Genomic DNA, 23,483 nt, shown 5'->3' with positions numbered 1-23,483 from the left:
AATTCATTATAGTGATTGCCTCCAAGGAATTTTTGGAATTGGGGCAAATGTTAGTTTACTTCCATTTATTGCTTTATTTCTTTATTACAAAAATCAGTTTTAAGTATATACAGCACAAACTTAACATTTGTTACCTCTCAGTTTTGTATTCACAGGTATTTTTATATTATTATACATACTATTGTATATTAAAAACCTCAGTATAAAAAAAAAAACAAAAACAAATGTCTCTTCTTTCCATTATATTTTTTAGCAACTAAAAGATTTTAAACTTTCTTCTTTAACATATATGCACCCAATATAGGAGGCTCCTAAATACATAAAGAAATACCAACAGACATAAAGGGAGAAATTGATGGGAACACAATCATAGAAGGAGACTTTAAAACCCCATTAACATCACTGGACAGATTTTCCAGACAGAAAATCAGTAAGGCAACAGAGAGACTAAATGACACAATAGAACAGTTGGATTTGGTTGATATTTTTAGGATATTACATCCCCCCCAAACAGAATATACATTCTTTTCAAGTGCTCATGGAACATTCTCTAGGATAGACCATGTACTCAAGCACAAAAGAAACCTCAACAAATTTAAGAGGATAGAAATTATTTCAAGCATCTTTTCTGATCACAGTGCCATCAAACTAGAAGTCAACCACAGAAAAACAACCACAGCATGGAGATTAAACAGCATGCTGCTAAAAAGCCAACGGGTCAATGATGAAATCAAAGAAGAAATTTTTAAAATGTCATAAGAAAAATGACAATGAAAACACAACCACACAAAATCTATGGGAGGCAGCAAAAGTAGTCCTAAGAGGGCTTAGGACTCATAGCAATACAGGCTTTCCTCAAAGTAGAACAATCTCAAGTAAACAACCTAAACTATCACCTAAAAGAATTAGAAAAATAAGAGCAAACAAAACCTAAAGTCAGCAGAAGGAAGGAAACAATTAAGATCAGGGAGGGAACAAATAAAATAGAGATAAACTTTCATCTTTTTCTTTTCTACCGTACTTCTTCTTCTCTTTTTTGTTTTGAAATGTAGTTTATTTACAGTATTGTGTTACCTTCTGGTGTACAGCAGAGTGACTAGTTTATACATACATATATTACTTTCATTATAAGCCATTACAAGGTATTGAATACAGTTCGCTGTGCTTTACAGTAGGATCTGGTTGTTTATGTTTTATGTATAGTAGTAGGTATCTACAAACTCCAAACTCTCGAGTTCTCTCTCCCCACCCCCTTTCTCTTCATAAACCTTTCAATGACATAGCTTAATTTCAGTGTATTTAATGCAAAGTTGACTAATTCTCAAATACCAATGCTTCATTATTGCATTTGTTAAGTATGACTTGAAAGAACACTACAATGTCACGGCAAAGACCTTTTCCCATTAATCTTGGCCATTGCATTATTCTGCATCCCAAGTTTCTGAGTCGATCCAGACTGGACTGTCTAGTTGTTAATCAGCAGAATATCTTAATTTAAGACTCTGATCGTCTGTAGTCATATTTGTAAAAAGACTTGACATAGTGATGAGGTGCTATTGGCTGCACAGTCATCTGGCGAAGAGGTAAAAATACTCACACAGTAGACTGAAACGTGTATGCACGTACCAGTACATACTCAGCAGGGAGAGAGTGAAAGTGTGACACTTTGCCAGACCACATACTCACACACACATAAACTGCAGGCCAGAGTTCAAGTGGAAGCATTTGCTTTCTGTTATTCCAAAGGAAACAGACATAAGTGTTTTCTGAATTGACAAGGCACATGCAACTAGGTGTGCCACATCAGGAAAGAGGCAAAAGAGCAGGGGAGCCAGGTCAAAAGCCCCCGTGCAGGGTGGGCAGTGGAAAAACAAACAAAACTGACACAGATCGTTCTTGGGGGGCTCAGACTAGTGGCAGAAATACACATGTAAATAAATCATTTCTGTAAGTGAGACCATCAATATATTATGCAGTTTGGGTTTCTGTTCTGGAGGTATGAGGAATATTTTTAATTAAGTATTTTTTAAGTTTCAAATGTTAAAAGTTTTAAATTCAATATTAAAGAGAATTTAATTCTAAATGAATAGTAATAATAATAATACATTTAAATTAAATATGAAATGCAAGACTCAGCACTTTTTCCTCCCAGAATAATTTCATAGAATTTCTATTTTCAATTCTATTTCATAAATTGATTATCACCAATCTTGTCATCAAAGGCCCAAAATCAATTGGGAAGCAAACGTCCTTCGGCCCTGTGGCTTCTTTTTGGTTAATGCTTTGCTGCATTACAAAATTATGAGAGCGTACGTGCCCTTTAAGTGATTTCTAGGGGCACCTCCTACTAGTGTCCAGCAGTCTCCATCCTGAAAGACACCTGCAAGCAGGCAGAATGCAGCTGTGTTCTGTAAGAAACAATCGGCCTGCACAAAACCTGCTTCTTTAGAAGAGCTGGCAAGTGGCTCAGCATAACCCAGCAGGATGACCTTACACCTGTCTCTAAGGTTGTCAAACCACTGTTATCCAGTACCTAGTAAAGGTCTCTGCACAGCACGGTAAGACATCGTCTCTTCAAGCCATTTCCTGTGTCTGTGAAGTCCTAGTTGTCTTTCCAAAGAGAAGACAGGCCACACCACCACAGCCAGGACAGTGTCACAGTCAGTAAACAGTGCTCCAGTGTCCTAAACAGATGCACACGTCCAACGACTGAGGTGCCCAGGAGCCGGCAGCCAAGCTGCTGCCGCCACAGTCAGGAGCAGGCCCCTTAGCGCTCCGTCATTCCAGCCAGCAGGTTGTCCCCTGAGCAGCGAATATTTACGGAGGCGTTTTCTACGTGCTTAGCATTATACTAGCTATCTTGAGAGGGATTTAGAAGGAATAAGACAGACTGTGCTCTGATTTACAAAGAGGCAAAACTACAAAGATGAAAACTACAAACCAAGAGAGGGCAGGGATAGTGAAAATTCTTGGTAACTTCTATCCACACATATAGAGGCCAAGTGTCTTACATCCGTTATCTTTTCAATTTAATCCCCACAAAATCCAGAGGTAGGTATTATTGCCATTCATTCACAAAGAGGAAAGGAGTTTTAAAGATTATTTTTACCACTGTGAAGACAGGAACTAGATCATCTTTTTAACTATACTATCGCCAATGCTGAACACAGAGCAGACGCGCAGGAGCTACTGGTTGACGGAGTTAAAAACAAAAAACTGCTCAGCCAGTGACGTTAAGGGTCAGGAACCTATTGCTTAAAACTGCCTTCCTAACTAGTACCCGAACTGGGCTGGCTTCTGCATTCCGTCTGATTCTATATTCTGGCCTTGTTTTGTCATTGATTCTAACCTCACCCCACCCTTCTAAAAAGCACATTTTCCCTCACTGATCCTTGCTGTAGCCAGCCTTGAGGATGGCCTCCAATGATGGTCCACCTTCTGGTATCCACACCCTTGTGCAGTCTCCTCCTGGGCTGGACCATGGCAATGTGGGTCTGTGTGATTAACAGCATCCTACAGAAATGATGGTATGGTATGCCATTTCCAAAACTAGGTTATAAAAGATTGCTGCTGCTCTCTCTCCCTCAGCACTTTCTTCAGGAGAAGCAAGCTGCTTCTCCATGTCGTGAGGAGCCCTAGAGAGGGCTCACGTGGTTAAGAACTGAAGCCTCCTGCTAATAGATACATGAACTTGGACGTGGGATCTTCAGCCATAATGAAGTCTTCAGAGATCAAAGAGCCCCAGCTGACAGCTTGACTGCAACCTCGTGAGAGTCCCTAAGCCAGAACTCTGGAACCACTTGGCTAAGTTCCTCTGAATCCTCGACCCTCAGAAAATGTATGAAATAATAAAGGCCTGTGGTTTAAAACTGTGAGAGTGCAGGGGAAATTTGTCATACAGCAATACATAACTAATACAACCACAGATACATACAGATAAGATAGGCTAGATGAAAATCGTTCTGAAAAATAGCTCAAAAGTCATGCTCTAATGAAAGCAATTCATAGAACGCTTGTATCAATCGAAAGCTAACAACATTTCCTATTTTATTATGGTTTCTGGATTGAGAGGCACAGAAAGTCCTACCTACTCAAAAATTTCCCCTATACCCAGCCTGACGTGCTCTGATTCTGAAATTTTACTATTTTTAATTTCAATTCAATGTTAACTTTAGCTCGTTTTTAACATATTAGCTAGCAGCTAAGATGAGGAGAGAGGGACCAATGGGAAAAAGAGGCCAGGACAAATATTGCCTAGACATGACCTTTATATGAAGGAGAAAAAGGTACAGTCCTTCCTTTGTAATGAATTAAGGATAGCTTGGTAGCTTAAAAAATATCAAGGAATATGTGATATAAATTAAAATATATTTTTAAAAAATTAAATTGTTTTGCAAATTTTCCACAGTTTCAAAAATATCTTAAATAGCAGGTTAGGATATATGGAAGGTTTTCAAAATCTGGATTGACTCCTTTATAAAGTATCTCAACTCTAAGGTTTTAGAGACAGGGGTTCACAGGGTAGACAGGGAAGATAAATCATGAGGGATCAAATCCTATCCAGCTACCCCCAGGCTGTGTGGCTCAGGCATGTTACCTAGACCCCTGTGTGGCAGTATCCTCCTGTGACAAAGGGAGATGGTAATTACAGTGTCTATCTCATGGGGTCACAGTAAGTATTAAGGTTTTAACACATATCACTACTTACTGGCACACAGCAAGCATGCAGAAAGTGTTAGCTGCCATCATCATCATTATTAAGGGTTAACTCATATTTCAAGGTTATCACTATAGATAACTTAAGGATATTTCTATGCATATTCATTTTCCCTGCCAATAAATGACAACCTGAATGAAAATAACAAACTGATAACTAATAAAATTCTCCTATTCCCCACAGGAACACATGGTCACAGTAGGGCTGGAATTGAAAACCTCATAGAACTCACTACTTGTAATTTTACTTTAGTTTAAATTTTGACCCTAATGAAAGGCAAATATGCGCCTTACAGGAAGATAGCCCATTAAAAGACAGATCTGCTAGTTACTGAACTGATATTTTTATGATATTACTGAAGAAAATCACTAGAGAGTTGCACTTCACTATTCTGTGACAGATTCTGTAAGTTCCATTTGTATAAATCTGATAGGAAGACACAGAAATAGAGAAGAAACAGAATTGGAGGAAACTGCTTATAATTTGGGGTATTAGTGATAAATCCTTTTGATATTTCTTTTTGTTGAATACTTGGTTGGTACCATTGCCATCTGAATTCTGCACCAACACTATCACTATTTGATAAGTTTGTCAACCTCTCAGACTTGATGACAGTGGGAAGTCCTATTCAGGCTTTAAAAACATTCAAGTTCAGAATCACCCAAAGCAAGATACAGATCACTATGTTTATACTTCCTGCATTATCTTTATTAAAATTTTTTACTAAAACAGAGAAATATTCCTAGTGACTTTAATTTCTTTTCTTTTTCTTTTTAGTAACTAGCAGAAAGTCTTGAAGAAAATAACAAAGACTGAGGACTAATGCTATGACAATCAAAATATATACAACTGCAGTAATAAAAACACTTGTTCTGGCATAGGTACAGAAAAATGGATCAACGGAAAAGAACCAAACACCTAGAAACAAATTCAAAATTATACAGTGACCTGATATAGCAAAGTTTATCCTGTAGTAAAATCAGAAAAGAATGGTCTTTTCACTCATGGTTATGGATCACCTGGATATACATATAAGGAAAAAAAGTCAATCTTACCTGCTACTTAACAATATATTAAACAATTAATTCCAGGTGGAAAAAATGTAAATGTGAAAGGTCGAAAAATTAATTTTCCAGGGGAAAAAAAAAAGCTCCAAGTTGCTGCTGATCCACATTTGATCTCCCAACTCTTCCATAATGAAATGTCATGTGTTGCCAGAAAAGACTTCAGGATAAACTGCCTACGACTGTCCATCCTCACACAAGGCTGAGGTAGGAGAGCAAATAACATGTAATAAAATAGCTCCCCTGGCAATGGGGGAATGAAACTGACATCGGAATCGGGGCGGAGCTGTGTTGATATCACAAGCTCAACTCAGGGCCCTGGGCCCTCCTGACTTATTTAGACCATCCCCAGATGCTGTCACTCCTTATAAAGTAGTAGACCAAGACCCAAATGTTTTTCTATGGGCTTCTTTTTCTTGGAACAACAAGCCACTTTTCAATTTCTGTTGACAATATATTGTGAAAAGTCCCAAGGAAGATATGTCTGGAAACATGTCCTTAAGAACATAAGATACAACCTTCTATCTCTGAAATGTCCAAAGAACTCCAAGTTTCATCTTTAAATGACATAACTCTGTGATTAAACAAATGGTTTTCTAGCAAAAGATCACAAATTTTCAAAAACCAGCAAAACACTGAGTAGATCAATTATTTTTTTCAAATATTACATATATTTTTCCTTTAGCGTAACAAAATTAGCATTTAATAAGAATCACTCATTTCTTATGGAGCTTAAGAAATTCTTTTAGTTCATTCAAAGCCACATCTTTACCATTTAGAATTTTCTGGTTTAGCTGGAAATATTTTTCATTGGTCTAAACATACAGTTCAACTGATTATTCTCAAATGTGTGCACATGGGAGGAATTGTTTGCTTATGAGAACCTTCTTCAATAATTCAGATACTTAAATCATCATTTCCAAAGCAAATTTTCCAAAATCAAATAAATTGCAAAATTAGAAGTATAATTGAGTCTCCAAAAAGGAGTTCCAATCCTCTGCCAGAACAGACCTCAAATTCTTAATCCCTTGTCCAAAAAAATTGGACCAGGTATTGATGTTTTCCACCAAGCAAGCCACATAGCCACAAATGTTTCTCATTTACTCCACTCCTGGGACATACAGCTCAAATAAAAAATTTCCTGAATACCCCAAATTTCAGATGCAATTTGGAATGCAAGTGATTCATAATGTTATGCAGGAAACATTATGATCTTCTCTTACCAATTCAATGTTTCTGGAATGCAGTCCTCAGGAGGTTATCCCAACGAATCACAAGGCTGACATCATAGTCAGCCACATGACCCAACTATTAAGCTCTCTGCCCCTAGTTCAGAAGTGACTTTGAACCTTGAGAAATCTGCTACTCCAGCTACTGTTCAAGTAAGAAAGACGTTACCCCCAAGGGAGCTAGCAAAGGTCCACACTGTGCTCCGTGGGAAGAAACATGGTAACAGTGCACTCGACCCACTTCTTAGGAAAAGCCAAAACCATGTTTAAAGGAATTAAAGGCACTGTCATCACTTCTGCACTGAAGACTCTCACAATGGCCTCTGTTCAGATTCTAATTCAAGTGTGAAACTTCACAGAGCCTCTAGTTAGTTTATGAAACCCATTCTATTCCCACTCCATTTCACCCCCCTTATTAAGTCAAATAATAATTTCTTAGAGTGCCAAAGCTGCAGTCATCATCTTTTGTAGATTCCTATTTTCTTTCAAGGAAAGAAACACAGTTGATACAGAGGAAGAAAAGTACTGCACTGAATACACCGAATGAACATGAAAACTATTTTAAGTCTTAGAAATCATGGTTACTAAAAAGGAGACAAGTGTAGATGGCTACAATATAGTGAAATAAATAAACAGGACCTAGAGTAGCAAATGTGGGTAGTAAAAAATGGAGATAAACACTGACTGACAGTATTTCACTAACTAAAGAATTCAGTACATCAGCAAAATGTGCAGTGAAAGGAAATCCTCAAACAAAGATTACCTGAGGGATTCTAAGACAAAACTCCAAGCCGAGCACCTAACACCTTGCAAGTTTGAGCCAGCAGAGAGAGTAACTGATGCTTCAGAAATAATAGCCAATGGGAAAAAATGCTCAAAATGGAATTTGAGAAAAGCTTAAAATCATTATTTAAGCACAAGGATAAAAGAGTCTAGTTTAAATAGAATAATATTTTCTAAAATACAACAATGAAGAACCTCAGAAACAATGGGTTTCCTAAATTAGATTTCATGGCTCTATAGGCAATTTTAATACTGGTAACAGTTACAAAGACTTAAAGTGAGTCTGTATATTAAAATTAGGACATAACCGAAGATCCTGTGAGACACGTTGGCCTCAGAAAACTACGAAAAACATGAGATACTTGAAAAAAACTAATGTCTATACATTTAAAAAAGATCAATTTAAATGAGTGGTTGGATCAATGCACGTTAGGAACAATCTAAAAAGTGGCTTGAATATAGCTGCGTGCCAAAAGATCCTATTTTCCATCCCCACTCAGCCCTTTGGTAAGAGTCCTCACTCAATTATCCATACAAAAAGAAACAGTAATCACACTGGGTATCCAATACTTACTTGTACTGAAAAAAATCTAGTTAGCTAATAATATCAGGAATGAAATATTCTGAATGACTATGTTTTCCGCTTCCTTTAGGACCTAATTCTGTTCACTTTCCCTCTTGCCCCTGTTGATTTTAGACTCAGAATTGGGTGAAATCAGCATAACCCTCAGTAAATTGTTAAATTCTCAGAGTTTTTTTAATAAATAAATAAATGACATGATGTCCATGAAGCTTCTAGAATAGTGCACATGGTAAATTCTCAAAGAGATGCTAGTTCCTTTATTCTTTTCCTTTCCCTCTTGCTTCTGCCAACCAGAGCTTTGCTTCCTCTTCTGCAGTTTAGGATTCAGGAGCTGAGTTTTCACATGTGATCAGTCAACTCCCCAACAGAACATAATGTTTCTTTACTCTCTGAATGATCTGTTCAATGCATTTTAATTATAGAGCTCTCTAAAAACTTCTTGCCTTAACTTTTTCTCTTCTTCCCCTAATTCCCACTGAGAGATCATGGATCACTCACAGTTTGTAATATTGAGCCTAATATTGTGTGCAGCTCTCCACTAAGACACAGGAATACAAAATTCAATAAAACATGGTTCCCAGCCTAGACAGTTAATTTTATGTGTCAAATTGACTAGGCCATAAGGGTCCCTAGGAAATTGTTCAAACATTACTTTGGGTGTTTCTGTGAGAGTGTTTTTGCATGAAAATAACATTTAACTACAGGGACTTGATTGAGTAAAGTACATTGCCCCATACAATGTGGGTGAGCCTTGCCCAATCCACTGAAGGCCTGAAAAGAACAAAAGGGTGTCTGTCGCTCCCTCGAGTAAGAGAGGATTCTCCTGCCTGATGGCCTTTACCCTAGAACATCCACTCTTCAGGCCCGACAGCCTTTCAAGAGGGGCATCGGCTCTTCCTGATCCTACAGCAGCCTTCCAGTCCTTAGACCTGAACTAATCCATCAGCTCTTTCTCGTGTTCCAGTAGCCTAGTCTGTGCCTTCGGACTCAAAGTGCGACATTGGCTCTGCAGATTTTGGACTTGCCAGCCTCCGTAACCACATAAGCCAATTCCTTATTATAAATGTCTCTCTGGAGGGACAGATGGATGGATGGATGGATGATAGATAGATAGACAGACAGATAGACAGGTATCATAGACACAGATATAGACATACAGATCATATTGGTTGTTTCTCTGAGAACCCTGACTAACACACTACCCTCAAGAAGCTCAAAGTACAGTTGTGGGGATACACCCAAGTAAGCTTTCTCCGTGAAGCCTTTCCTAAACAATAACAGAGAATATTGTGCTACAAGCCAAATAAACCATCAAACAGAAAAGCTACCAATAAGCATTCACTGAATGAATTAAAAGTACTTGAAAGCAGAATCTGCCAAGGACAATATCAGACCATGTAATTCATTCCCTCAAGAATTCTCACAGAGTGAGTGATCTGGTGTCAGTTTACAGCCCGGTTTGCCCTTTCCTGCATACACTGACTAGATGAGATTTCTCTGCTTTCATGAGTTAGTTACCGTTATGTGAAGCAGGTCATTGGGAAATAAATTTAAAGCCAGGAGTACAGTTATAAATGAGTTCATTCTCCTTGCAGTGCAGAGTACAAATAAGAAGCAAATAAGCTCACTTGAATGGCAGCCAAGTTCTTCTGTTCCTGAGATGGTGCCTCATGAACAAAGCGAAGCCAGTTGGAGTGTCGCGGGTTGGTAGCATCCAAAATGTATAGAACTTCTCCCTTACTCCCACGAACCTGAAACATAAAAGCTCCTGAATTTACACTTGAAGTCAGTATCAGCCATTCCAAATAAGATTAGCCATACTAAAAATAACATAATATTTTTTTCATTAAGTATCACCTTTCTTATTTGCAGGTGTTGAAGAGATGCATTCCTCCCCTTAGACGTACATCCAAATAGAACCTCCTCTTTCACTTGGCAGATGTCTGGATGACTCACAACTGCAATCAACTCTCAGAAACATCCTGTGTTGATAGCTCTTTTCTGGTCAAAGTTATTTATTTGTAGTTGCATTTTAATAAATGTGTTGCAATTGCAGTTGTTCAGGGGATGACTACAGTCACAGCCCACCCCTTTCTTCCGCAGAAGAGGGCAGTACTGCTGGGTTCCCCAGGTGGGAGGGGTGGGGCTCGAATAACCCTTTCAGTTTCTCTCTCCACCTGCTTACTGAATCATTCCCCTATGAGGAGAATGTGCTAATCTAACCAGCAGAATCTGACATCCACTGAGCCACAGTTTCATGTTCTTAACTAGTGGATGAATAAGCCAAGTTCCATTTTGTCTTTTCATGGCCTGCTCACGTCTTGCTGAGAAGCACTGCGGGCTCTCTGGTTTTTGTCTCATGCCATAAGCCCTTCTGGTCAGATCTTCCCGACTTTGCGGGAGAGCGGGTAACTGCCGAAGAATCAGGTCATCCATTGGACATTCTTGAATCCAAGCTGCTTCGAGTCTCGTTTCTCAAATCCCCTGCGTTGTAGGGTGGTGGGCACCTGCTCAGTTTTAAAAACCACGCCAATCTCTACCTAATGCTCACTCTGTGAATGCATTTACATTCAAGTGGGGCTGAGGAGAGGAGAGGGAGGGATGAGTGAGTAGCACTAAGATCTCCAACACCAAGTAACACAAACAGAAGGGCTCTCAACTCACTTGGGGTGGGGAGAAACAAATTCCAGATTCCCCAAATTTTATTTTATAAAATAAGACACAACCAGCCTAATGAAGTATATATTTTCATGATACATTTGGACAATCATTCATTCACTGAACACATGTTGAGTCTGTAGGGTGGTGCCAGGCACTGCTAAGGCACTGGAAATCTCTCCGTGAACAAGACAGATGAAGCCCGACCTCACAGCACTTCAGAGCAAACAAGCACAGAGTCACTTCAGGTAAAGGTAAGTGCTGTGAAGACACCGACAGCACAGGAGGAGCGCGTGGAGTGAGGGCAGAGGCGCTCTGCCACGTGAGGGGGTCAGACAGAGCCTGTCTGATGAGGTGACATGTAAGGAGCTCTAAATGAAGGGAGGGCACAGGCCGGGAGTGGGGTGGGCTGGGGGCTCAGGAAAGAGCGTTCCCAGGCTAGAGGGACCAGCCGGTAAAAGGCAGATAGAAAGGCCCAGTGATGGAAACAAATTAGGAACAGCAAGGAGGCCAAGAGGCTGGAACAGAAGGAGCAACCAGGAAAAGGGTGGGTGCTGAGATCAGGCAGACTGGCACAGGCCGGATCACGCTCTGGCCTGCAGGCCGGGAAGCCATCCCTAGAGGTCAGGTTACCCAAACTCTGTTGTACAAAAGCATCTGCCCCACGCACTGCAAAGACTGACGTTTCAAGATTCTAACATATCTTTTCTGGGAAAAAACACAGTGAGCCTGCTCCTACGATCTTGTATCTGCCACGTCTCTCAAACAATTAGTGAGTTCTCAAATGCCCTAGGATCCTCAGTTGATCATTTAAAAATCTCTGTAATGAAATGGCACACCCTCACTGGAACGAGGGATTTAATTTTCGATACTGTAATTGCTAAAAGGATTTAGGACTATAAATACCTCATATTTATATCTCATCAGTTTAGGTGTGAAGCTATGGGAATTTGTTAACCCTTCTCATTAAATAACAAACTCACGTTGAAAACACCTGCTTTGGGAGGTGCCTGAAAGTTGCCCTGCCTCCCTGCTTATCTCTCAACTCAGAACCCTCTCTGCCCTCCAGGTATTGCCAAAGATGTCCAGCCACACTGCTAGGACAGATAGAAAGGATGCTCTATGTTTTCCTCAAAGGAGACCCCAGTTCACATTACTTTAAGCAGAGTGAAATAAGTAATTTTAAACATCCAGGTATGAAGTCTCCTTTCCAGGTTCCTCCAAAGCGACAGTAACAAAATGATTTTTATAGACCAGCTGCTAAATGAAGCAGAACAGGTAGCAACGCCACTAGATACCCGAAAGAAAAATGTCTTCAGAACTGAAATTTTAAGTCCACCACTATCATTGAAATCCACACAAACCCAACCAATTTTACACAGGGGAACACCGCTGTTGTGCCTGCCCGCGGGATAGCTCAGTTTGAGAGGTTAGCACTACTTACAGAAACCAGTTAATGGCCCTTCTTAGCCATACATTTGTTCCCCAGTATTAAGTACAACATACATCAGAAGTGTTTGACACTTCAAATTCCTTCTTCAAAGATGTGAAACGTAACAAAGGTTTCTCCATGACTTATTATTGTAAGCCCATTTGACCAGGGGCAGTTTTGTTCTTTATACACTTCAGCACTTTTGCTCCAACTGTGTTCAGTGACTCAGTAGCTCATTTCCATACATCCCATAGATGTATGCACATTCTGGATGTTTATTACCTTTTTACATCATATTCCACCTTACGAGGCGCACAGTTGAATTTTATATTCAAATTCTTACAAGATTCATCACTTTCAATAATCTAAATTTACATACTATTACTTACATTTTCACAACACTCGTGATATACTGCAGTGGCCCACACATTCATCTTTGAGATAACTTTTTCTGTTTATTAACAGAGCTGCTGCCCATTTATTTTATTCTAAACATCCTTACCCAAATGACTCTTAAGTTCCTATGTGGTCTCCACAGGCTACCTGTTTTCTCCAGCTTTCAAGTGGCTGATTGCATCCTCATTCCTCCATCCCAGTCTTCAACACTTCACTGACGCTGTTAGATTATCTGCTCACATGACTTTTATCTTCCTACCCTACAACCACAGCACTGCCTGCATTGAAATATCTAAAAGAGATCTTCAATCTGCCCTCTTAGCGCAGCAGGCAGCGCGTCAGTCTCATAAAAGAGATCTCCAAAGATAATCTAATCCATCCCTCCTCTTTCCAGGGAAACCAAAGCAAAAAAACCTCCTGGACAGATGGCTATTATTAAAGTCCCCATTTATCTATTTTAACTTGATTCTGAACCCTGAAGTAATACATTGAACATTTTTAATGTCTAATGAATAAAGAAGATTCAGAATTCCTCTTAGTATCATGTTCCATGTTCCAGTATCATCTTTGCAGCCAATTTGTATTTTTTTTCTTTCAAAACTAGTCTTCCAAATATCATCTTCTTCTATTTGAATTTTCATGGAAATGAAGTGTATTGAGGACTGTCTTCCAAAAACCTGGGGCCTGTAATGAAGTCAAATTCTCATCTTGCAATAAAAACCATCTCAATTCCAAATTCTGTTTGATTTGCACAGTCTTCCTAAGCCAGTTACACAGAAAAAATTAGCTAAAGTAGGAAGAGGAATGAAAATCTTCCTGCTTCAGTCTAGCCATTCATATCTCTAGGACTTTGTCGCTGTATATTAAATAACAGTTATCACTGTGCAGGAACTCGGCAGTTCTACTCTCTGTCAGATGCTACTGACACTACTTTTCAAGTGTCCAAAACAATGTGCTACCGTGGCTCTGTCTTTTCTTTCCAGACTAAACATTAGAAACAATGAACATAAGTCACCGTCAGTTTTTCTTCCCACCCAGCAAAGGATAGAGGAAATCACAAAAAGATTCAGCTCAACAAAGGAAAACCCTAATATGCAGATGAAAGGAAAAACTGGAAATACGTATCAAATCAAATACGCAAACAAATTTTTGCCTTAAATTTAAGTATTTTCTTTGTTAAATTGGGTCAACTATAAACAGAGAAGCTTATTTATTATTCGGATGGTTCATTTTCATAGTAGAAGGGTCTACAATGTTTCTCTGTGATTTTCCTTCAATTATTTTGAATGCCAGAAGAATTTCTCATTCACTACAGGCCACTGGGTTCCCAGGGTAAAGCTAATCAGCCAGATCTGTCTCCAGAGGTGGCAAAATGTAACCAACAGAATTTTATGTAACATATGGTAAAAGGTAACGGCAGTGAAATATAGTCAGTTCCAAAAAATACAGCAATAATATCCTTAATAAGTAGTCACAATATGTCATGAAAATATATTTCCCTTTCTGACTTTCAACAAGACTTTTCAAAGAAGGTAGTTTTAAGCACTAAGATTTATAGTATGGATGCCTTTAGAGTGTAAAATGTCATCATATTTTTGTATTTAAATCACTGGCATTCTATCTGCAACTGTTTTTAACTGAAGGAAGGCCAGATGCCCTGACTTCAGAGTTTAATTACCCAGACTTCTGAATACCGAAGGACCACAGAACACTAAGTGTGCTCAAATAATCGGTTCTGACAGCACACTATTGTCAGATTTAAGCCAAAGAGAGACATACTTTCAGAAATCAGCAAAGTTCATCAGTGAAAGCTGTAATGATTTATAATTTCTAAGCAAACAGTGTGAGTTTTTTCCTGTTGATTTTTCAAAGAATTCAGTCTAAAATTCTTTCTAGCTTTGGTACTTTTAAACACACACACACACATATCACTGTAGCATTTCTGCTTAGCTCTCCGCCCCATACTATCTAATAATCCAAATCCAGAGAACCCCCCCCCCATCGTCAGACAGGAAAGCAGATGAACACAGGCTTTTAGAGATGCCTCTCTACTGAACAGCATCCAGAACATAATACACACAAAACAACTTAAAAGGACTGATGAGAAAAATAAAGTCTCTTTTTCATTACAAGTAATTAGTGCCCTAAATATTTCAAGCTGGAAGGCACGCAGGCATTCTGGAGTGGTAAAACTACTGGACTAGGAATCAAAAAGCCAGATGTGAGCGAACCTCTGATGGCACCATGTTGAGTGAGTCACTTCTCGCTGAGCTGAGCCATGCTCTCCAGCCCTCTGAAGTGGGGGTGACAGTCCCTGCTCTGTGACCCCACAGACCACCGCGGGAGCAGCAGATGGAATAAGATGCGTGACTTCCGTATACCAATGGGTAGTTTGCAATCGTGAAGTACTAGCACACTGAGGAAACCGAGGCTCACAGCAACTAACGGACACTCTTAAGAGACAAATACTGCCCACAGCCGGGCACACACGTACCACTTTACTGCATGTCAACTTTTTTCCAGGAACAAACATGAAGGTTATCCTAATTCAAACCCCAATACACACAAATAGCCTCTGCCTGAACACCTGAAGTAAGAGCAGGTGCCATTACAAGGTAGGAGCAAATCCAGACGTCATCCTGGCTGAGCTGGCACCCTTCCTTAAGCCACATTCAAACATGCTACTCGGTGACCAACTGTCATCAGCTCCAGCTCTGTCCTCTTTAGTAGTTTTAATTTCTTTCCCACGCACAGCCCTTCAAATTTCTGAAGGCAGGAGTCCCTCCTTCTCTACAATTTCTCTTCTACAAGAAAATAACTCTCTCCTTGTCTGATGTGATGTATGTTCCTTTGCTATCCTGGTTGCCCTCTTAAAGATGCACACTAATTTGTCAAAGCTCTCCTCACGCAGCACAGAATACAGCACACAAAGGACTATTCTGACCTGGGCACTATTTCTGCTGATGCAATTTACAAATCACAAAAGCGTTTTTGGTTGCCACATCTTACGTTTAGCTGAGCTTGCCTTTCTAATCACCTAACCTGTATCAAGGAAGTTCTCCTGACACCGTCAAAGACCTGAAGGCAAGTTTAACTGAGGAACTGGATCAGGTTTATGTAGCTAAGCAAATCCTGGACTTGGGCACCTGACCACTAAGAGATGGAAACCTTTCATTTGGTACTGTCTCAATAAATATTTTAGTCACTAAAAGCTCAGCTAACGTGTCGTTTCTTAAACCACCATTGCCTTTACCTCCTTTAAAAGTTCAAAAATATTTTATGAGAGGTAATGAGAGACTTACTTTAAAAGCACTCCAAGTCTTGCCTTTCCAATACGTTTAAAATCATGCTAATTTTTTAAAAGAAGTAATTGACATGACAACGTGAAAGACACAGTGAAAAGCGCACCATCTTTTCCAGAGTAAATTGATGAGAAAGCTTTCACAGTGCAGCCACTGTCCCTTTCCACAGTTTTACAAACAAGTTCAGGCAGTCAGATTGCAGTAACATTTTTGAATAGACCAGTTTTTTGTTGCATAAAGAATAAAGTAAATTTAGGTGACATTAGTTTATTATACACATAGCTTTGGGGGGTGTAAAGAACATGTAAGGGTTAGTGCATAAATACTGTGGCATGATCCATTTTAAGTACGTAGTGGCTTTCTGTTTACTTTTTGATTTTGTCAATATCATAACTTCTCTATTAAGTAAAGTGCTGTTTCACCAAGGAATCAGAAAGCCACATTAATAAAAGTCCCCATGCCTTTTGACAGCTTTGTAGCTTCTATCAGATTCATCAGAAATGATTCACCAAACTTTAAATCTGGCTAAACTTTTATAAGTCTATAGTGTTGTTCAATTTTTAATATAAATCTGCGACTTACACTGACTTAAAGCCTTGAGGTCAGCTTTTGGAGGACTTCCCCCATGGTATATCGAAAGGGTACACAAAAATGTGCCAAAAATGAGAAAATTTTCGTAGCAAAATTCTATTCATCGGACACGAAAGCATTTCAAAGAGCTGGTCATGTAAAAAACAAGGATAATCTCCAAGATCCAGAAATCATAGTTTTGATAGTGTTTTTAAAAGAAGATGCTTTGTATCTGACAACTTCTGGACAAAGATTATAGAAACACCGAATAATAAAAGAACACTGTGCACCACAGGGAGAAAAAATGAAAAAGAAAAAATCCACTTTTCTTTTGATTCTGATCTGAATCAAAATTCTGGGAATTCCTAACCCAAACTCCACAGGTGCAGTCACTGTTTTCAGATTTTTCCTAAATGTGGCTTTCTACAGCAATTAAAACTGAATCTGCGCAGCCCATTTAAATTAACTGTTTTCTCTTCATTCACATCTTCAAAATGTATGCAACCTGATAAAGAAACAAATGAATTATTCTGGTATAAGAATACACCTAAGGCAATCAAATATTTCCTAAGCTCTAAGATTTATCCTTTCCCTTCTCATAATCATCCAACAATCGTACTTCTGTGCTGAAGAGTTCTAGAAGGTTGACATTAGTTATCAGTAAACAACTCTTACTGAATGGCATATCCTATCCAGTTCTTTATTGGTTATTTTAAAATATGCTAATAGAAGCTACAAATGAAATTCTAGAATATAATTCCTTTATTTAACATCTTCAATATAAATAAGGAAACAGAAAATCCAATTTGTTTTAAACTCACGAAACAATGCTTGATTATTATAAAGTAGAGATACAGATGAACTTCATCTCAAAAGCACTTAGCACACACAGGTATACAGTAACACAGTGCCAGGTCCAGACAATGGACCAGAGTGAAAAGAAAATGTTAGAAAAGAGTGTGCTAGGAAAAGCTCTCAGTAGACAAGGTGTGCAAAAGGACTGAGCACAGCAGGCTGCAGACTGTTCCTGCCTGGAAGGAAGGCTGGCGCATGGCTGGCATGCGGGAACGTGGGTTCTCAGGGTGCTCCCAGTCGACAGTTAATGGATAACGGTAGTTCACTGTTCCCAGACAGTGTTGACAATACGGTTTATGCCAAACACCTGCTTTTCTTCTGGGAATCTGGCATTTTGGTACATGCTAGCCAGAAGGTGCCTACGAGCCCCCATTAAAAGTGCTGGATACTGAATTTCTAATGGCTTCCTTGCAGGGAACATCGTGTGTGTGTGGCTGCTTTTTCATTACTGGGAGAAGAGTGTGCTCTGTGTGACCCCTCCTGGGAGGGAGAGAGCATAAGGAAATCTATACATGGTTCCTCCAGACTCTGCCTGTGCCTTGTTTCCTTTATGAGATCACTGAAATAAATCTTAGCCACGATTACAACTACATGCTGAGTCCCGTAAGTCCGTCTAGTGAATCTCTGAGTGCGAGGGTGGTCCTGGGAATCCCCAACACACAAGATGAGTTTAGTTCTAGTTGCTGAAATGAATGGCACACAAATCTGTCAACAGAAGAGGTAGAAAGCCATTTCAAGGCCAACAGAATTTTATCATACTCTTATTTACCTTACAAAAATTAAACTACATCCACTCAATGAAAGGAAAAAATAAATCAGAAAAGTCAAAGAAAGAAAATAAATTTAAATAGTAAGGACCATTCTTTTTCATGGCCCATAACTTTAATGACATGAGATTGTTGCCTTATGAACTGGTTTCAGAACCTAAGCCCTGCGTAAGATTCGACTCCACTGTAGAGAACATTATCCCGATGAAAGAACAGTTGAGCAGCTTGGTCATTCTGTGCAGAGGCGGCAAGGTGAATGGTGTTGGTAAATCGGGTTGGGAAGACACAGTCAATAAAGGGTGATGGGACTTAAATCTGGTGGTTCAAGCAATAAAATCAGAGAAATCACAGGAAATAAATGGGAAATGCATCAATTAGGAAGCTTTGTGCTTCATCTAACAGAAACTTTAAAGGCAATCACTAACCAGGACCCACCCCGGGAGGCATCAGCTTCTCGGTAACAAGACACTGCTGCGTGGAGGGAGAGTAGAAAGTGGGGAAGATGATTCAACTGAGAAGTAATACCCATTTCTTATCTCATAGCTCTATAGGTCAGAAATCCGGATGAGCCTGATGGAATTTTCTGCTTAGGGTTTATGGAGAAGGCTCCGTGCAGGAATCTGCCGCTTCCAAGTGCACTCAGGTTGTTGGACAAACTCCAGTTCCTTGAAGCTGCAGGACCAAGAGAGGCCTTCATTTTCATGCTGCTTTCACTTTAGATGAGATGATAGATGATAATTTATTATCTACAAGTAATCTTCATTTTGTAAAGAGAATGCAAATGTCTTTAAATATAAACATATGTTTAATGTAAAGAATTTGGTCTTATATTAAATAAAAGCAGGGGAGAGAACAAATAGAGAAGAGACCTACCACATACTCTTTTTAAATTTTAATGCTAATACTTGGGTTATGGAGATAATCAGTTCCTCTTATAAAATAAAAAAGTTTCTATATTTCCCATTTTATCAGTTTTCTCCAAAGCTTAAACTTCAACTTACGGGGTTTTTTACATTTATTATAGAGCTGTCTGAGTATACTTTCACCAGTGTATATAGAGATATCAAACTTGTATCAAGAATTTAACACATAAGGAAACTATTGACCATAAATATTTTTCTATTACTTTTTCACCTCATAAAGACATATTAAACCATTAAAAATACAGATGTAGAATATACTAAAGAGAAGAAGTTGGGGAAATTGAAGCTCAAAGGGTATTATATGACATTGGTTTGAGTTTTTTAAAGTGTGCTTATAAATCTAGGGCTTTCCCCAAGGGAGTATCTTTAATTTTGCAACAAACTACCTTTTAAGGTAAGTCATCTAAAATTACAAAGTGACAAAAACACCTTCTTTGTCCAGAGATATCTCATTTTACTGGCAGCTATTAGCACAAAAATGAGAAAAACTTGTCCCATGCACATACAAAAACCCTAATATTAAACTCTAATGACCAGTTCACTAGACCAGGACTTCATCTTCCAAATGTGGTCACTGGGGGAAATGGAAACAACTTTGGAAAGTTGCCTGCAATGAAATCCTGCAAGTCAGAACAACCTAGACATGTGGGTATTATCATGTTCTGTATCATGAGTTCATAAGATTTTACCTTCATTAACGAAAAGTCCCTTACTGAGTCTAAAATCAGCTACTTTTCTCATCTGTTGTTACCCAATTATATTTACCTTTAACAGGTCTCTACTACAGAAGTATCTATAGTTCTTGGGCTTTTCCCTAAAGAAGAATTGGAAATTTCCTATACAATATCACAATTCTGTAACCATATGGTTTTGAAAGCTGATTTTTAAAAATTATTTTAGAAAAGTAATGTGATACATACAGTGTGTTTACGTACCATTTTCTACAGGGTTTGGAGCACCATCCCATTAACAAACACATCTATGTATGAATAGTCATGCGAAATAGGATAAATTCAAAAGGCTGTAAGTGGCCTCACTTAAGTTCAAGTCAGGTTCTGCTGCTAAACAAGTTATTTGGAAAAAAAAACCCAGAAATTTGGTTTTCAGAGCTTTTTAGATTTCTGATTTTCAGGTAAAGGTCTATGGACCTAGGGATTAAAATGAGTAATCAGTCAACCCCATAGAGTCCTTTTTCTCTACAGAGATGACATAAATGTATCAGAATGATGACAGGTGCTCTGGCAATGGCACAGAACCACAGAATTAAAGAAAAACGTGCTAATCCTGGGAACTGATCCTTACTGTGCTAAATTTGTAAAAGTTTGCATGGATAGTAGACAGTTTATAAAAGCGCTTTTTGGCACTACAAGTCCTAAGAAAACATATTTTCTTTGTGGAAAGCAACTCCCACATTCTCTTTGACCTGGAAGTGAAGCTCGTAGATAAAAACAGGGCACATTAGTAAGATCTACAGTCTCTACATCAGAAGACATTCCTTGGGGGGTGGGAATAGCTCAGTGGTAGAGCACAGGCTTAGCATGCATGAACCTGGGTTCAATCCCCAGTACCTCCATTTAAAAGCAATTTGTAAAAAGAATACATTTCTCTTTAAGTCACTTGCAATCTACTTATTAATATGCAAATTGGAGACAACATGAAAGTGCCCTCCTTCAGGTTTTGAAAGGTCTATTTATAAAGTACAAAGTTACCATCTTTAATGTGGACGAAAGAATGAATATGTGTTTCAACTGATCTCTAGGGCCAGACAGAAGGAAAAATGTTTTAAAAACATGATTTGTTAATCAAAAGTTAAAAAATAACAAATATGCACATCAAAACATTAATTATCTAAACTGTCCTAAAAATTCTTCAAAGAACAAAGTACTTTCAGAGTGGCCATTTATCATACAGTAAGGAAATTATGGGCCAAACCATTAAAAGGAATTTATTCAAGTCCATGAGCATTAATCTTCTTTATACAAAAAGAAAATATGGAATTCCTCAGGCAGAATTTTATGCAAACTTTCAGTAGTGTTTGGAGAGTCCCCATTGTGTGCAGAGTAGCTACACGTACGCCAGTGTTTCTAACTTGTAGACACACCATCCCTATCTTTAGAAAAAATTCATTAAACCCACTTTTTTATATTCAACATAAATTAGAGCTACAATTTGTTACTAAAACAGACCCAAAACTAAATAACCACACAGCTTATATACTCAGATGCAAATAAATCAAGCTGCTCATAAAGAGAATTCTAGCCTGCCTGTTGTTCTCACATTTAATTTACTACATAATAACAGCAAAAGGTCTTGGCAAACCTAAAAATGTAAACTGCACTGAATATAAACAGAGCCTGTGTTGCTATAATATTAAAGAATCAACAGATGGTTGGCATCAGGAGACTGGCACAAATACAAAAAAACTAGAAAGGCCAAGTAAATAAAAAGCCAAATGTATAGAAACTGAACAAGGTATGCTTGAACCTCATTACCATACTGAGAAAAAAAAACCCTCGTGTCAACACACAAGTGATCTGGAATCTCCGTTAGGTTCTATGATCTAAGGCCCTGGGAAATACTCAGACTCGGTTAACTGATGCATGAACTACAGAGTGAAAAAGCTTGCCAAACTCTGCATGAGAACACTGTGTAAGGAGGCTGCACAGTTTAAAAAGGGAAGGGAGAGTGGTAGCAAGAAGAAGAAAGAAGAGAAAGAAGAAGAGGAAAAGAGGAGAAGGGAGAGAGGTAGCTGAGGGAGGAAGCATCAGAGAGGAGGAAGAGGCAGGGAAGAAGAAGGAGGAGGACCAGCGGGGGCTTGGGGGCGGGGAGTAGGAGAAAGGATGGAGGAGAGGCGCCTGCAAGGCTCCCACTCTGAGATCCAGCCTGCACGTCCCAACTAGATTAAAATTTCTAGAACTATACGAAGGTGTTATGACCTAAACTAAGCAAATACATATATTCAAGTCTTCTATTATTTCAAAAGTCATAAGCAAGTACAATGTGTCAAGCACTGCACACTAGGCACTGGGGCACACAGATAATGACTCCATCCCTTTTCATCTCATTCGAAAAACATGTTTTGTTTGCACCAAGAAATCAAAGATAAACAACATTTCATCCCTGTGAAAGAGCTCACAGCCCAGTGAGCAGGGACAGACACCCAGATGCACAGTAAATGCTGTGACGGTGACCTAATGAGAGCAGTGAGGAGAGGCCCCCATGTCAGCCTGGCAGGTACCAGGGTGGGTATGGGTGAGAAGGTAAAGGGGCTGGTAAAAACAAAGGCACACATGGGAGTGAACGAAATGTGAAACCAAAGAGTTGGGTGTGAACCAGGAAATAATTGAGAACCAGGGTAGAGAGGTCAGCAGTGGGTCAGGTCTTGGGCTCCGTATGACACTTGGTAGCACTCTGGAAAAAGTGTAACTCTTCCTCGTCCCTGAGTGAATGGATGCTCAGCAGTCAGGACACCATAGAGTTCCAGACTCTTCTTACGGGGAGATTTATTTGCTCAGTCTAGCTAGGGTTGACCCGGGGCAGGCAAAACTAGACACCTACTAGTTTGAGGCTTTTGTGTATGGAATTGTTTTTGTCTAGCTTCTTACACTCTCCTGCGCAAAAAAGGAGGCACAGAACAGTTTTTCATAGCCAAGTTTCCATCTAGTAGAGGAATATCCTTTACAGCAAAACTCTGACCTTCATCCAGCTTAACTCAAGCACTTCCTATAACAGGAACTCTCTACCCTCCTGGTGCCAGAAAGGTTTTCCTCATGTTGATTAGAAACATGATTCTCTTTACTTCCACATAAAGGTTTTTTTTCTTTTTTTAGTTCTGTCCTCAAACAGGAAAGCTAAGCCTTCAGCGTCTTCCACATAACAACACTTTAAATCATGTGATGACAACCATCTGACTCTGCTCCTGCTCTTCTTCAGATTAAGAATCCCAGTTCCCTCAAGGGACTGATTGACAGGTCACAGTTTCCAAACCCTTTCGTGTTTGGCTGCTCTCTGTTGAATGTCAGATGTTTACCAATTTCCAGATCCACAGCTAACACCCAGAACTTGACACGCCCTTACCGCTGTGGGCTGACCAGTGTGCACTATAACGGCACTCTTCTTTCCCAGCAGCACGACATTTACTTCTTTATTTTGCTGTCTGTGTTTTTCATCTAGCCACCAAGAGATGCTGCTAACCAAAATGTCC

The 23,483-nt window shown here is 39.1% G+C and overlaps 1 protein-coding gene and 1 long non-coding RNA gene across 7 annotated transcripts in view; one reads left to right on the top strand and one right to left on the bottom strand.

Moving 5' to 3' along the window:
- The window catches only part of PRDM5 (PR/SET domain 5), a 158,952-nt gene that overhangs the window by 104,150 nt on the left and 31,319 nt on the right, over positions 1 to 23,483 (bottom strand). For all 5 annotated transcript variants that reach the window (XR_012059148.1, XR_012059149.1, XM_072938001.1 and 2 more), the window contains exon 3: positions 10,005 to 10,127. Coding sequence is in view for 3 of the 5 variants with exons in the window: in XM_072938001.1 (XP_072794102.1) it covers positions 10,005 to 10,127 (123 nt within the window). In the remaining 2 variants the exon portion in view is untranslated. The remainder of the gene's footprint in view (positions 1 to 10,004; positions 10,128 to 23,483) is intronic.
- On the top strand, positions 3,363 to 3,875 carry LOC140700070 (uncharacterized). 2 transcript variants are annotated; one of them, XR_012078277.1, is made up of 2 exons: positions 3,363 to 3,488; positions 3,589 to 3,875. It is a non-coding gene; the product is annotated as an uncharacterized lncRNA (long non-coding RNA). The 2 variants fall into 2 exon arrangements; XR_012078276.1 differs by having other exon boundaries at positions 3,377 to 3,492.

Source organism: Vicugna pacos, chromosome 2, assembly GCF_048564905.1.
Source record: "Vicugna pacos chromosome 2, VicPac4, whole genome shotgun sequence".
In the NCBI taxonomy this organism is placed as follows: domain Eukaryota; kingdom Metazoa; phylum Chordata; class Mammalia; order Artiodactyla; family Camelidae; genus Vicugna; species Vicugna pacos.
The sequence above is the reverse complement of the archived record's forward strand: the minus strand, read 5'-3'. Positions and strand labels throughout refer to the sequence as shown.